This window comes from Chiloscyllium plagiosum, chromosome 36 (genome assembly GCF_004010195.1).
Source record: "Chiloscyllium plagiosum isolate BGI_BamShark_2017 chromosome 36, ASM401019v2, whole genome shotgun sequence".
NCBI lineage: Eukaryota > Metazoa > Chordata > Chondrichthyes > Orectolobiformes > Hemiscylliidae > Chiloscyllium > Chiloscyllium plagiosum.
Window position 1 is genome coordinate 26,875,610 of NC_057745.1, and position 16,272 is coordinate 26,891,881.

Sequence of the window (16,272 nt, forward strand, 5' to 3'; positions counted from 1 at the left end):
GGGGATGTGGTTGAAGACATCTAACACCACCTTTACTATGGACATTTTTGAAAATGTCACTATCTACATCCCCACTTGCCACACCTTCCATATCCTCCTCCACAGTAAACACTGAACTGTTCTCCCTCCTTGTGGGAGCACAAGATAGTAACAATACTGTCATCAAGTAATGGAGGGCAAGATGTGTAATGGTACCAGTGTAGCTGCAGAAGATGAACTGTTTCCTGTACCTGACAAAAGGCAGGCAGAGCTGGGGCCCATGGCGACCCCTTTACTCTGAATTGGTTTGACCAAACTGCAGAACATCTCTGGGCCTCACATCAATCAACCGCACCACCTTCTGGCTGAACACTCCAACTCCCCCTTCCACTCTGCCAAGGACATGCAAGCCCTAGGCTGTCTCTACCACCAAATTCTAGCCTCCCAATAACTAGAGGAAGGACACCTTCTCTTCTACCTTTTGATCTCGTGGTTGGAGGGTTCCAATGTGGACTTCACCAGTTCTGATCTTCCTTTCCCACCGTATCCCAGATCCAACCATCTAACTTGGCACTGCCCTCTTTCTCTTTGAACTGTCCAACATGTCTGTCTTCTTTCCCATCTTCTTGTCCTAGGACCATCACACCTCTCCTCCACCCCCCCCACCCCAACCTTCAACTAACTATATTGTATTCCCAGATACTTTTCCCCACCCCTTTGCATTTATCTCTCTGCCCTCTTGGGACCCCCTCCCACATTCCTGATACCAAGCTTCTGCTTGAAATGTTGACTCTCCTGTTCATTGGATGCTGCCTGACCAGCTGTGCTTTTCCAGTACCGCATGTTTTGACTCTGATCTGCACATCTGCAGCTATCCCCCTCTCCCTGGTCCAATATAGTCAGTTCCCATAAACAACCCCTTGACAAAAGGCAAGTTCAGAAACCACTCTCTTGCAAATCCAAAAGCAGAAAGAACCCAGACCTCCACAGATTTTGTGACTGAAGAGGTGGGGGAAAAATAGCTTCCACTTCAAGGCCTTAACAGCACTGTTAAAAGTACTGATTCTGAGAGCGTGACCACACCCATGCAGGCTGCTTCTATTGTTTCAATTTAAATAGAAAACCCAAGGCCTCATAGTCTGTTTACTAGTTTTCAACAGACAGCTCCCACCTTTGCCTCAAAGACTCTCTTCAAAAAACTGGGACAAAGTATAATTCTTAAAACCGTAGCATTGTCAGATGCTGAAGACTCTGGAAGGAACTTACACTCAGGACTAAAGCAAAATACTGCACAAGCTGGCAATCTGAAACCACAGAATGCTGGGAAAACTCAGGTGGTCTGGTAGCATCTGTGGTCAGGTACTGCTAACCTTCCAAGAGTCTCACACAACACAAATGTGAACCTGTCTCCCCAGTCGCTGCTAAGATTTCTCCCGCTTTCTCTTGGGCAGCATGGTGGCACAGTGGTTAGCATTCAGTTCAATTTCAGCCTTGGGTGACTATCTGTGTGGAATTCTCCCTGTCTCTGTGTGGGTTTTCTCCCACAATCCAAAGATGTGCAGTTTAGATGAAATGGCTATGCTAAATTAACCATAGTTTTTAGGGATACGTAGGTTAGGGGCATTAGTCAGGGGTAAATGTGGAGTAAGAGGATGGGTCTAGGTGGCTTATTTTTCAGAGGGTCAGTGTGGAATTGTTGGACTGAATGGCCAGTTTCCACACTGCAGGGAGTCCATGTTAATTAAACTCCTGATTCCTTGACACTAATGCCTATCACTGAGCTATCTGTCTTAGGCTCAGGCTTCTGTCTTCAGGTGGGTGGAACAAGTGGCATAATGGTAGTGTTACTGAGACAGGAATTCAGTGAGTCAGGTTAATCATCTGAGGCTGGGGGCTCAAATCTGATTGTAGTCACTGATGGATTTTTGTGTTCTATCCTTTTTTGAAAATATTACTCTCGGTAATTGTGACTGTGAAACTGATCTTTTATAAAATCCCATCTCGTTCACAATTCCTATTTGGGAAGGAAATCTACCATCTTGACCTGGTCTGGCCTAAATGTGGCTCCAGACCCACAGCAATATCGCTGATTCTGAAATAGCTGAGCAAACCAATCAAATCAAGGGCAATTAGGGACAGGCAACAAATCCCAGCCGAGACAGAGAAGCCACAGGATGTTTAACAGTGAGGGATTGAGCAATGGGAATGTCATGGAGACTGTCATGGTGTGATAGTGAGATTTTCCCTTGTTGGAGTCAGTCATTGCCTGACGGTTGTGTCTAAGAGAGTATTGTGAGCAACTCTTGCAAAGATGTCCTGGGAATGTCGTGATTGAATATTGATAACCAGAACCATCTTTCTTTGGGCATGACTCCAACCAGCAAAGAGGTTTTCTAATCCCACTGAATCCAATTTTCCTTGGGACTCTTTGGTTCAGAAAGGGCGGTGCTGAGTTAGCGGGTTGGATGTGGTATAAACTGGGGAAGGGAGCTCAGAAGTGATGAAGTCTATAATCGATCCCACCTGGTTGGAGGGTGTCAAAGATGGAAGATATTGCTTATCCTCCAGTTGTTGGGAGGCTAGAATTTGGTGGCAGAGGCAGTTGAGGACATGCATGTCCTTGGGAGAAGGGGAGTTGGATTGTTCACACAGAGGGTGCTGGGGTTAATTATGTGTCCAAGAGATGTTCTGCAAGTTGGTGAAACCAAAAAATTGTCAGAGCATAGAGGTAGCCCTGGTCACCTACATGGCCCCAGCTCTGCCTGCCTCTTTGTCAGTTCATCTTCTGCAGCTATACTGACACCATAATACATGTTGCCCTCCATTACGTGATGATAGTATTGTTACCAACTTGTGGTTGCACAAGGTGGGGGGGAAAAGAACAGTTCAGTGTTTACTGTGGAAGAGGATATGGAAGGTGTGGAAAGTGGGGAAGCAGATGGTGACATCTTCAAAAACGTCCATATTAGAGGTGGTTCCTCATGTCTTCAGCCAATCCCCTGTCCAGGAGGGTGAGCACAGTTGACATTCAACTCTGAATAGATCATTAGGGCCATCAATATTCAAAATTAGGTTTCTATTCAGTCAGATGACCACAACCCTTCAGGACTTGCCAACACAGCATTGTGGTTCAGGGGCATGATAATTTCAATCCAATCAGGTTGAAATCCCAATACTGTAGAGGTCAGAAATCAGAGGGATAACAATTCACAAACACAACAGGACTGGCAGCATCTCAGGAGATGGTAACATTGGGAATCCACTTGGACACTTCTGAAGAGAATCAGAACAGACTAGAAACACCAACTGTTTCTCCCTCAGACACTGCCACATCAGAGCCGTTGCTCCAGCACATTCAGCAAACAGTGATTTAATCAGAATGGAAAGCCCCTTTCCAAGGTGGTCATCAATCCCCTGTACTCACTGGAAGCAGCAAACAATATCTTGCATAACCCAATCATTTAGGAAGCTCACTTCATGGACTAGAGAGGCTAAAACTAGGGATTGTACCCAGGGATAGTTTATACTAAGAATGAAGAAACAAACCAGGTCCAGAGAGAAGACACCATGAATCACTGCTTTATTGACTATTCCAATCACCAGTTGATGGGTGTTTGCTTGTGTCTCCTGTACAGGAACAAGGCCAGCAATGAAGCAAAGATCAGACAGACAGCTGTCAGTCAGTACCACCATTATAACCAGCTCTGACTCCACACCTACAAAACAAGGAGAAACCAATGGTTACGGAGGGAAACAGACAGAAAGGGAAACTAGCAGGCAGCTAACTCACTGCTTAGAGACCTCTCCTGCATCCTTTCATCACCCTCAGTCAGGGGCTCAGTTGCCAGGTTGGTCAGCTCAGTATCCGGAATGATCAGGGGGCCAAGTGAGGCCTCCCCCTCCCACTTCAATCCAGCTTCACTCTCTACAACATCAAACATCCCAGTCAGGGAGGGGACAGTGGGGGTGAGGGGAGATCCCAACATCTAGAGGGTCTACGTCCTACCAGCTTCAGCGCCAAAGTCTCTCCTTCCTCTGAAAGGGGATCAGCATCTCCCTTGTGCTCCCACAGTTCCCCACAAGGCATCAGGCACAAATGTCACTGTCTGACTCCTCCAATGGGGTCCAGCTAAATGAGAGAAACAGCCCATCAACCACATGGTGCATCACCTCTCCCAACAACAACATCCCTGAGGGACAGGGAGAGGGAACTTACATATTCTGCAGCTTCTGGAAAGTACAAGCTTTATTCCTGGAATCTCCCTGATCCACTGCAGCAACTCTCAGGTGACAGGTGATGAACATCTGAGGGACACATTCAGAACAAGTCAGTGTTTAGTGCTTCTCCACCCTGGGGAGGGAGTCACATCAGCAGCTTCCTCTTACCAAGGATCACTCATCTCCATAGAAACGGAAGGCATTCAGGTCAAACCGGAGCTTGTCCGGTTCCCGCCCGTCTCTCGGCAACACAAAGGTTGAAAAGGAGTCCTCAGCTTTGCTGTCCAGGAGGCAACTGCAGATGGACAAAGGGCCATGAAGTGAATGGAGTGAAGCCATTGAGATGGGAGCAGCTGGAGAAAGCAGAGATCTCCTTACGCATTGTAGTCAATGATGCTGTATCTCGGGGTGGAGTCCTTGTCTGGGAAAAGCACAGGTCAGGCAGCATCCAAGGAGAAGGAGAATCAATGTTTCGGGCATGAGCCCTTCCTCAGGAATGAGGGAAGTGTGCAAGCAGGCCAAGATAAAAGGTAGGGAGGAGGGACTTGGGGGAGGGGCATTGGAAATGCAATAAGTGGAGGGGGGTTAAGGTGAGTGTGATAGACCAGAGTGGGGGTGGGGGCAGAGAGGTCAGGAAGAAGGTTGCAGGTTAGGAACGTGGTGCTGAGTTTGAGGGTTGTTACTGAGACAAGGTAGGAGGAAGGGAAATGAGGAAACTAGAGAAGTCTGAGTTCATCCTTGTTGTTGGACGGTTCCTAGGCGGAAGATGAGGCACTCTTCCTCCAGCTGTCATATTGCTATGGTCTGGCGATGAAGTCCAAGGACCTGCATGTCATTGGTGGAGTTGAAGTGTTGAGCTACAGGGTAGTTGGGTTGGTTGGTCCAGGTTGATGGGATTGCTGCTCACATTGCCCTTTCTGGGGGAAGGAGACAGGTCAGCCATTTTAGGACAGTGTCAGACAACAACAGCAGGCGATCATACTGACAATCAAGTAAAGATTCTCACCTCAAATAACGACATTCAATGGGAACAACAGCACCATTGGTTCTCACAATGACAGATCCAGGATAGTTTGGGCTGTGGGTCAGCTGGGTGGTGTAGATCAGGAAATGTCCAGTCCTCTGGAAGACACCAGGTTGCAGAATGAGTGACTGATCTGAAATAAGAATGTTCTACACAGGGTTCACAATGACAACATTCTATTTGGACAATTCTTTAGGGAGCATGACAGGCTCAGAGCCAGGAGACTGCTTTCCCACACCTTGAGCTGGAGAAGGCAGTATTCTAGGGCAATAGGTCACAGGTCAGGGGTTAGTCATTTAGGATCAATTTAATGTATGACATCATTCCAAAGATCAGGATGAGAATTCCTGAACCAAAAGTTGGCTGAAAGGAAGGTCCCTCTGTTCCACTACACTCCTTAAGGCCCAACCATTTATCATGAAACTCCTACCTTGATGTGACTTTCCAAACTGTAACACCTCATACTGTTCTACATTGAACTCCATTTGCAATTTCTCGGTGCACGTGCTCAGTTGGGAGAAAGTGAGGACTGCAGATGCTGAAGATCAGAGTCGGAAAGTGTGGTGCTGGAAAAGCACAGCGGGTCAGGCAGCATCTGAGGAACAACAGAAATAACGTTTCCAGCACAAGCTCTTCATCAGGAATGAGGGGAGCCCCCAAGGGGTCTGAGATATAATTGGGATGGGCTGGGGCTGGGAGGAGGGGAAATAAGGGAACTGGTGAAATCAACATTCCAATCACATGGGATCATGGTAACTTCCTTCGCTGTCCACTACACCTTCATCTGCAAACTTACTAACGATACCTCATGTTCACATCCAAATCATTTATACAAATGACAAAAAGCAGTGGACCCAGCACCGATCCTTATGGCACACCACTGGCCTCCACTCTGAAAAGCAATCCTCCACCCTGTATCTTCTACCTTCCAGCGAGTTCTGTATCCACATCCCTGTATTGCATGAGATCTAACCTTGCTAACCAGGCCCCCATGAGACACTTTGTTAAATGCTTTGCTGAAGTCTATATAGATCACATCCACCACACTGCTCTCATCAATCCTCTGTTACTGCTTCAAAAAATTCAATCAAGTTTATGAGAAATGATCTCTCACGCACAAAGCTATGCTGACTACCCCTAATCAGTCTTTGGCTTGCCAAATACATATAAATCCTGTCCCTCAGGATTCCCTCCAAAAACTTGCCCACCACCGATGCCAAGCTCACTAGTCTGCAGTTCCCTGGCTTTTCCTTACCACCTTTCCTAAATAGTGACAACACATTAGCCAAACTCCAGTCTTCTGGTACCTCACCTGCAAATGTTGATGATACAAATTTCTCAGCAACAGGCCCAGCAATCACTCTCCGAGCTTCCAACAGAGTTCCAGGGTACACCTGATCAGGCCGTAGGGATTTATCCACATTTATGTTGAATCATAGAATCACTACAGTGTGGAAACAGGCCATTTGGCCCAACAAGTCCACACTGACCCTTTGAAGAGTAACCCAGCCAAACCCATTCCCTTACCCTATTACTCAACATATCTCCTGACTAATGCACCTACCTACATATCCCTGAACACTAACAGTAATTTACCACAGCTAATCCATCTAACCTGCACATCTTTGGACAGTGGGAGAAAACCAGAGCGCCCAGAGTAATCCCACACAGACACAAGGAGAGTGTGCAAACTCCACACAGAGAGTCGCCCGAAACTGGAATCAAACCCATGTCCCAGGTGCTGTGAGGCAGCAGTGCTACCCACTGTGCCACCGTGCTGCCCCATCTTCCCTTTCAGAATGAATGTAAAATTCTCTGAACACCCCGCACCTGCATCTAACTATTACCATCCCAGCTCCCTTGCCCCCCTGCCCACACTGCATGAACCTAACATGATCCTAGCTGCCTTACCCCCATTCCTAACGTCCTATTTATCTCTCAGCCCCCTGTCCTAATCCACAACCCTGATGAAGGCCTTATACCCGAAACATCGACTCTCCTGCTCCTCAGATGCTGCATGACCTGCTGTGCTTTTCCCGGGCAACACACTTTCTGCCTCAACACCATCCCCCAACAAACTCCACCAGAGCAAGGTCAGTGTGGGACACGATACATGAGCTTCCTCTGCTCATTGTCACTGAACAGAAAGCGGTCTCTACACATTTCACAAAACGTACAGCTACATTGTCTACATCAAACACTTTCAATACAGGGACATCACTGAGTTAGAAACAGAGTAAAAGATTTTGCTCTTTCCAACTGAAACTAAAGTTTCCTCATTTCTTGAAAATTGGAAGGAAAGCTGTCCCCATCAAAGGTTCCCAGGACAGAAACAGCACGTGGTGAAATACAGAGTAAAACTGCCTCGAGTCTATGAATTAAAAGGAAAGTGAAAGTAAAGCTCTCCCTGCATTGTCCTGATCAAACACTCCCCTGACAGGAACATGACAAGTTTAGATACAGAATAAAGTTTCTTCCATATTGACTCCATCAAACACTTCCAGGGGGAGGTGTAGTATAAGGTCAATCCCTTGTTCTACCCAAACCCCATCCTCAGACAATCTCTCCATGGGTCTCACTGTCAGTCCCCTTGGGTGAGGGGGACAGGACCCAGCAGACACCCTCCTAGATCAATGAGCTACGTTTGATGATTGTATCCATGGGGCCTTCACCATGAGACCTTGTGGAGCTGAATTCAGTCAGGTGACAGCACAGCAGCTCACAGCCACTCCTATTGGTCCAAATGAAATAGGCCCTCCTGGTAATAACTCGATGAGTTCAGTCATTGGTGGAAATTGTAGAGATTGGGCTGGTTGATTGGTTCAATGTTGCTGCTTCTGGTCACATTGGTGTCAGGTGAGTGCAGGTTGTGTGTATAAAAGGAGCTGGTTGGAGATGGTTGAGTTGTTTAGGATCATGGGTGATTTTGTAGTGAGGGGTTTGTTCCCTTTGTTGGTGTTAGATGGAGCTGTTTGTTGTTCTGAAACATGGCAACAGTTTGAGCCAGAGGTTTCCATGGACAATAGTGAGAGCCAGCCCTGTTCCTGAGAGTGCCTCCTCATGGGGGTCCCATCGGTTCTAGTTTCTGAATGTCTGAGGTTGGGAGTGTGTCCCCACTGCAGACTGTGATGGTGCAGTGTGGAGAGCACAACCTGCTGGTCAGGGCACAGCTGGATTTATTTGGAACCAGGCACCTGGTTAAAGCTACTGACCTGACCCTGGTGACAGCAGGTTGTTGGCCAACCAGGGTCTACCCTGAGAACCAGACTGTCCTCCTTTGACTATGGGCTGTATAAGTGTGGCAGCAGATTGCAGGTAATGGGGGTTGTCCACACTTGCTGAAAATTTGGGCTGTAGATATATCCTGACTGTAACTCTGGATGTAATATTGTTGATATTTAGGAGGACTAGTCTCCATTCTCAAGTCGTCAGACTAAATTCCTATCCTGGATTGGACTGTGCCTGTACGGTTCTCCATCTCTAGCCTTGTGCTCTGGCTCTCATCGGTTTAGAAGGTTCTGATTAGAGGGGTTGTTCTGTTACAATGTATGTATCAGTATGAATTGAGTATCATGTGGCAACTTGTGGGTGGTGTTTTGATATTGTGAATGTTCTAACTTGGTTTAGTGACTTTCTATAGTGTGGCTTTCTATATTATGATTACTTTCTCAACAGTGAGGTCACAGGAACCTAACTCTTAGCAGCATGACTTGTGTTTAGTTGGATGGAAAGTGGCTCTGTCGGGTAAACTGTCTTGACTCCCTCCCACTGGGGGTGCTATTCTATGAATAAATTGACTGACCTTGTACTTGAGCTCCACACTTGGCCTGTTGGTAAAACTATTTCTATTCTAATCTGGTGAATTAGATTAGATTACTTAGATTAGATTACTTAGTGTGGAAACAGGCCCTTTGGCCCAACAAGTCCACACTGCTCTGCTGAAGCGCAACCCACCCATACCCCTACATTTACCCCTTACCTAACACTATGGGCAATTTAGCATGGCCAATTCACCTGACCTGCACATCTTTGGACTGTGGGAGGAAACTGGAGCACCCAGAGGAAACCCACGCAGATACGGGGCGAACATGCAAACTCAGGTTAGTCGCCTGAAGTGGGAATTGAACCCGGGTCTCTGGCGCTGAGGCAGCAGTGCTAGCCACCGTGCTGCCCACAAATTATTTTCTCTATTTTTCCCATCTTGTGCACAGTTTTATTGCCTCACCTTACTATTAACCTCCCTCTGTATTCTGCTGGTAATCTCTGCTTATAATCTGAAGGTTTCATGATTACACTGGGAGATAATGGCCAAAAGATTCCTGCAGCTTCTTCCCTGTGATAACAATCACCATGTCCCTGTTCCCTCAATATTTATCTCTAACTTAGTCTGGGAGCCCAACACAACCTCCTTTGAACCAACTTTTGGTTCAGGAATTCCTATCCAGATCTTTGGAATGATGTCATTCCTTGTTAAATTGATCCTAAATGACTAACCCCTGACCTGTGATCTATTCCCCTTGAATACTGGTCTCTCCACCTCAGTGTGGGAAAGTAGTCTCCTGGCCCTGAGCCTGTCGCACTCCCTAAAGGATTGTCCAAATAGGATGTTGTCATTGTGAACTGTGTAGAACATTCTCATTTCAGACCATCCCCTCCTTCCTTAACCTGGTATCTTTCAGATGACTGGCGATTTCCTGATCTACACCACTCACCTGACCCACACCCAAACTATCCTGGATCAATCGTTGAGAACCAATGGAGCTGTTGTTCCCATTGAATGTTATTTGAGGTGAAAATCTTTGCTCGATTGTCAGTATGATCCCCTGCTACTGTTGTCTGACACTGTCTTAAAATGGCTGCCCTGTCCCCTTCCCCCAGGAAGGGCAATGTGAGCAGCATCCCATCAAGCCCACCTGGATCCTATTCAGCTCCACCAGATCTGGAGAAGGGTATCTGTCATTCTCCCTGTGTCTAATGAATGGTATGTGATGGGTGGCTGGGGAGGGATCTCCTGGTGTCTCTCTGGGAGTTGTACCCATTGGCTCCAACCCTTGTCTTGCTGTACTTCAGGTGACTGGCTGACAGAGCGCACTTCCACTGTCTACTCCCTGGGAGACCTCATTCACATTGAGGCATTGGTTTCGATGGCCAACCATGTGCCCCTGAAGGTGTACATTGATCGCTCTGTAGCTACACTGAGCCCAGACAAGGATTCCACCCCGAGATACAGCATCATTGACTACAATGGGTAAGGAGCTCTCTGCTTTCTCCAGCTGCTCCCATCTCAATGGCTTCACTCCATTCACTTCATGGCCCTTTGTCCAGGTGGCAACTGCAGATGGACAGCAAAGCTGAGGACTCCTTTTCAACCTTTGTTGCCGAGAGACGGGCGGGAGCTGGACAAGCTCCGGTTTGACCTGGATGCCTTCCGTTTCTATGGAGATGAGCGATCCTTGGTAAGAGGAAGCTGATGATGTGCTTCTCCACCCTGGGGAGGGAGTCACTAAACACTGACTTGTTCTGAATGTGTCCCTCAGATGTTCATCACTGTCACCTGAGTTGCTGCAGTGGATCAGGGAGATTCCAGGAACAAAGCTTGTACTTTCCAGAAGCTGCAGAATATGTAAGTTCCCTGTCCCTCAGGGATGTTGTTGTTGGGAGAGGTGATGCACCATGTGGTTGATGGGCTGTTTCTCTTGTTTAGCTGGGTCCCATTAGAGGAGTCACAGTGACACTTGTGCCTGTTGCCATGTGGGGAACTGTGGGAGCACAAGGGAGATCCTGTCTCCCTCCAGAGGAAGGACAGACCTTACCCTGAAGCTGGTAGGACACTTGATCTTGATGTTGGGATCTCCTCTCACCTCCCCAACCCCTCTGACTGGGATGTTTGATCTTGCAGAGTGAAGCTGGATTGAAGTGGGAGGGGTGGCCTCACTTGGCCCCTTGATCATTCTGGATACTGAGCTGACCAACCTGGCAACTCCTCCCCTGACTGAGCTTGACAGAAGGATGCAGGAGATGTCTCCAAGCAGTGAGTTGGCTGCCTGCTAGTTTCCCTTTCTGTCCCTGTTTTCCCTCAGTAACCATTGGTTTCTCCTTGTTTTGTAGGTGTGGAGTCAGAGCTGGTTGTGATGGTGGTCCTGACTGTGACAGCTGTCTGTCTGATCTCTGCTTCATTGCTGGCCTTGTTCCTGTTCAGGAGACACAAGCAAACACCCATCAACTGGTGATTGAAATAGTCAATAAAGCAGTGATTCATGGTGTCTTTTCTCTGGAGCTGGTTTGTTTCTGCATCCTCTCTTAGCTGAAAACTATCCCTGGGTACAATCCCTGGCTTTAGCCTCTCCAATCCATGAACTGAGCTTCCTGAATGATTGATTGAGTTTGGAAGATATTGTTTTGTTCCTTCCAGTGAGTACTGGGGATTGATGACCACCTTGGAAAGGGGCTTTCCATTCTGATTAAATCACTGTTTGCAGAATGTGCTGGAGGAACGTCTCTGATGTGGCAGTGTCTGAGGGAGGAACAGTTGGTGTTTTTAGTCTATTCTGTTTCTCTTCAGATGTGTCTAAGTGGAGTCCCAATGTTACCATCTCCTGAGATTCTTTGTGAAGTTGGTTCTCCCTCAGACTTCTGACATCTACAGTTGTCATATTTCAATTTGAGCTGAATGTTCTCATGCCCCTAAACCATGAAGCTGTGTTGGCAAGTCCTGAAGGGTTGTGATTGTTTTACTGAATAGAAACGTCATTTTGAATCTTCATGGCCCTAATTTTCTATTTTTCAAAGTTGTTTATTACTGTGCTCACTCTCTAACAGGGTGTTCTAAGACAACCAGCGCTTTCTCCTCTAATAGTGACCTCTTTCAAAATGTCATTATCTATTTCTCCACTTTCCACATCCTTCTCCACAGTAAACTGATGCAAAATACTTGCTTAGTATCTCTCCCATCTCCTGCAGCTCTGCATATTTGCTGCCTTGCTGATCTTTGAGGGGCCCTATTCTCTCCTTAGTTACCCTTTTTTGTCCTTTATGAATTTATAAAATCCCTTTTGGATTCTCCTGAACCCTATTTATCAAAGCTATCTCATTTCTCCTTCTCTCTCCTGATTTCCTTCTTGAGTATACTCTTACTGTCTTTATACTAAGATTCACTCAATCTCTGCTGTCTATGCCTGACACATGCTTCCTCCTTTTTCTGAACCAAAACCTTTCTCTAGTCGTCAGCATTCCCCACACTTACTAGCCTTGTCTGTCACCCTAACAAGAACATACTGTCTCTGGACTCTAACCTTATCTTTAAGGCTGTCCTCTTTTAACTTGCAAACATTTCCCCAATCAACTTTTGAAAGTTCTTGCCTAATACTTTTCAAAATTCACCTTCCTCCAATTTAGAACTTCAATTTTTAGATCTTGTCTATCCTTTTCTATCTCTATTTTAAAACTAAAACTAATAGAATTATGGTCACTGACTCCACAGTCACCTGCCCTGCCTTATTTCTCAAGGGTAGGTTAAGTTGTACACCTTCTCTAGTTAGTACATCCACCTAATTAATTAGGATTTGCTTGTACACATCGAACAAACTTTGCTCCATCTAAACACTCTGGCAGTCCCAGTCTGTTTGGAAAGCTAAAACCCCTTCCTATAACTACCATATTATTACAGATAACTGAAATCTCCTTAATTTCTCAATTTCCTGCTGACTATTAGGTGGTCTATAAATATCGTCCCAATAAGGTGATCATCCCTTTCTCTGTCCCACCCAAATTTCCTGGATGTGTTCCCAGGAATATCTTCCCTTTGTACAGCAGTAATTCTATCCCTTATCAAAAACACCGTCACTTTTGTCCCCCTTTTCTAGCTTTCCTATAGCATCTGTATACTGGAACACTAAACTGGCAGTCCTGTCCATTTCTGAGCCACATTCTATAATAGATATGATATCCCAGTCCCATGTTTCTAACAATGCCCTGAGTTCCTCTGCCTTCCCTGTTAGGCCTCTTGCATTTGAAATAAATGCAGTTTAATTTCAGTCCTACTTTCTCTGCTTTGGTCCTGCCTGACTGTGTTTGACTCCTTTCCCTTTCCAACTTTACCAGTCTGAGATTTGTTTTTTCTCTTCACTATTTCCCTGGGTTCCACTGCCCCATCTTACCAATTTAAATCCTCCCAACAGCTTGAGCAAATCCTGCCAGTACGTCAGTCCCCTTCAAATGCAGACACAATCTGTCCTTTGTAGAGGTCTCTCTTACCCCAGAAGAGATTCCAGTGATCCAAAAAGTGAGCCCTTCTCCCATACACCAGCTCCTCAGCCATGCACACATCTGCTCTATCCTCCTATTACTACCCTCACTAGCTTGTTGCATGTTGAGTAATCCAGATATCTCAACCCTTGGACCTCCTTTTTTTTTTTAAATCCCTGCCTAGCTTTCCATAGTCACCCTTTTGGAATCTCATCCTTTTCCTTCCCTATGTTCGTTCTGATGTGTACAATGACCACCTGCAGGTCCCTATCCCCTTTGAGAACATTCTGCACCCTCTGAGATATCCTTGATCCTGGCACCAGGGAGGCAACACCATTCTGATTCTCACTGCTGGCCACAGATGTTTATGCCTGACTAGAGATCTCATCACAATCAATTGCTTGGAACTAGACGTACCCCTCACTACATTACAGCCAGTCTCAATACCAGAAACTTGGCTGTTTGTCCTATGTTTCCCTGAGTCCATCACCCCATACACTTTTTTTTTGCAAAAACAGCATGATTGTTTGAAATGGGGATAGCCAGAGGCCTCCTGCGCCACCTCCCTCTCCTACCTTTCCTAGCATTAACCCACCTACCTGACAATATCTGTGCTTTTCTCGCTTCCTATAACTGCCATCCATCAACTCCCCAGCTCCTGTAAATTCCTCACTGCCTCTAACTGATCCCTGCGATCTGATAGGATTTGCAACTAAAGACATTTCCTGCAGATGTAATCAATAGTAACATAGAAACTCTCCCTAATCTGACAAAGATGGCCTAGTGAAGGCCATTTTAATTCCTTCACAATCTACAGATCCAGAAAGTAGCACTGTTGTCTTGCTCTAAAAAGTGCTCCAGGCTAACTTAGTACTTATGGTTTCAATGTTTTTTCCAAAGCAATGTAACAGCATATAAAACAGTAATTGCCATTCATTCCTGGAATTCAAAGTCACCAACAGCTAAAATACCTCAAAAGGAACAGACCTTGCAGTCAACTTTTTCCTATTCTCCATATTGGATTCCCAGAATCCTTCCTCATCTGATCATAACTTGAATGCGTGCTCTGCAAGGATTCTTTATTTGAATGCAGCTTTAGTAATTCAAGGGAAGACTGTTCCAAACTCACTAATCAGCAAAGCTATGGTCCTCTGCAAGTTGCTGCTACTCTTTCCTGCACTGGATGTAACCAACAGATTGATCTCTGTTCTTACCCCCTCATTCCCTGGGTAGATATGTGGTTCGGTAGGCCAAAACAAGTCCTGCCATATACATGAAACAGCTGTTGTGTGCATTCTGTTGCTTGTGGCTGATGTAGAAGAGAAGTAGAATGGAGGAGAGGAGAAATGATGATAAGGCTAAAAGGAATGGAACAGAAGCAAAGTGTTTTAGAAATCTGACAATAGGTAGGAAAGCTAATAGGTGGAAGGAAAAGTGGGGAAAGATGAGAAAGGGTAGAGGAAAGTAAATGGGAGAGGGGAAGTTGAAATGGCCAAAGAATTGGGAAAGTCAGGATGTATTAAAACAATATTTGCTCTTTCTCGAAGTCATTTAAAGAATGCAATTAATCTCTCCCGTCCTCCCTTTCCCTTCTCTCCTATTCTCACAACCGTCCCTCTCCCTATTCTGTTCAATCCACTCCTCCAGCTCCTCTCTCTTGCCTCCTTTTCTGGTACATTTCCAGCATCTCTCCTCTCCTCCCTCAAACCCCAAATTCCTTCTTTTGCCTTCCACCAATGATTCCTTGTGATAAAGCTTTGTGATGTATTTTATTATTTGGGATCGTGAGTTCTAAAGTAGAGGCCAATCAGATTTGGTTCTTGGTTCTGTGAAGGTGATGTCTTGAGGGAACCAATTATTTTTTCAGCATTTCCAAAACGGCACGTGACTTAAGCCAAGATTCATACCAGCAAACTGTGCTATTTAGCAGTCAAAATATTTACAAAGTAATTTGAATAACCCTTGATTCTTTTTATTAAAGTTCAATGAGAGAATTCAGTGGGTCAGCATGTGTCTGTGTGACTTGGAGAGAGACAGTAGAGTGGTGAATGCATGGAAACTGGCTGAAAGGAAATGCTTGCATCCTTGTCAGTTAACTACAAAATGTTAGTGGGAAGACCCACCTAATCTGTGTTCTAGATTAAGTGGAACCATCCTCTCCATGCCTTACCCTGCTGAGGCTCCTCGGAATCTTCTAAATATTTCAATCTAGCCTATCCAATCTTTCTTCCTAAGGCAACTTTCATTCCAAGTACTAGTCCAGCAAGCTGCCTTTGAACAATGTTAGGTGCATGAGAGGGAAATGGGTCTGGGTGGGTTACGCTTTGGAGGGTCGGTATGGACTTGTTGGGCCGAAGGGCCTGTTTCCACGCTGTAGGGAATCTAATCTAAATCATTTATACAAATTAAAATTTGAGATTCCAGCAACAATTCCTGCAGCACACCACTTGTTATGATGTAACCAGAGTTTATTTATACCTATTCTCTTTTTACTGTTAGCCAAAACAGTCTTCCATTCATATCATCATGCCACCCCTCCACTGTGCACTTTTAGTTCTTTTCCTACTTTGAGTCCACATATGTGCAGATTAAACCAGAAAATGGTGATTCTGCATTTCTCCCAAGGGGACGCTGTTGAAGTACTCCCAACTACAATCAAGGGGATTCTGGATTAGTGGTGCTGGAAGAGCACAGCAATTCAGGCAGAATCCGAGGAGCAGTGAAATCGACATTTCGGGCAAAAGCCCTTCAGGAATAAAGGCAGAGAGCCTGAAGGGTGGAGAGATAAGTTAGAGGAGGGTGGGGTG

At 45.8% G+C, this 16,272-nt stretch overlaps 2 protein-coding genes and 1 long non-coding RNA gene across 4 annotated transcripts in view; 2 read left to right on the forward strand and 1 right to left on the reverse strand.

The window, feature by feature from the left end:
• Positions 1-10,488, forward strand: part of LOC122541058 (zona pellucida sperm-binding protein 3-like) — a 14,388-nt gene extending 3,900 nt beyond the window's left edge. The window contains exon 4 of the mRNA XM_043677573.1: positions 10,292-10,488. Within this exon, the coding sequence (XP_043533508.1) occupies positions 10,292-10,473 (182 nt within the window). The 3' untranslated portion in view covers positions 10,474-10,488. The remainder of the gene's footprint in view (positions 1-10,291) is intronic.
• Positions 1-11,483, forward strand: part of LOC122541055 (zona pellucida sperm-binding protein 3-like) — a 46,218-nt gene extending 34,735 nt beyond the window's left edge. Inside the window, exon 9 of one of the 2 annotated variants that reach the window (XM_043677569.1) lies at positions 11,330-11,483. In XM_043677569.1, coding sequence (XP_043533504.1) covers positions 11,330-11,451 — 122 coding nt within the window. In that variant the 3' untranslated portion in view covers positions 11,452-11,483. Of the gene's footprint in view, positions 1-11,118; positions 11,184-11,329 lie in introns of those variants that run through there. The other variant, XM_043677571.1, reaches the window with a different exon arrangement.
• Positions 3,890-4,611, reverse strand: LOC122541059. Its single transcript, XR_006309502.1, has 5 exons — positions 4,576-4,611; positions 4,366-4,492; positions 4,196-4,284; positions 3,986-4,108; positions 3,890-3,904 (listed from the first exon to the last, which is right to left on the reverse strand). It is a non-coding gene; the product is annotated as an uncharacterized LOC122541059 (long non-coding RNA).
• Positions 11,484-16,272: the final 4,789 nt, after the last annotated feature.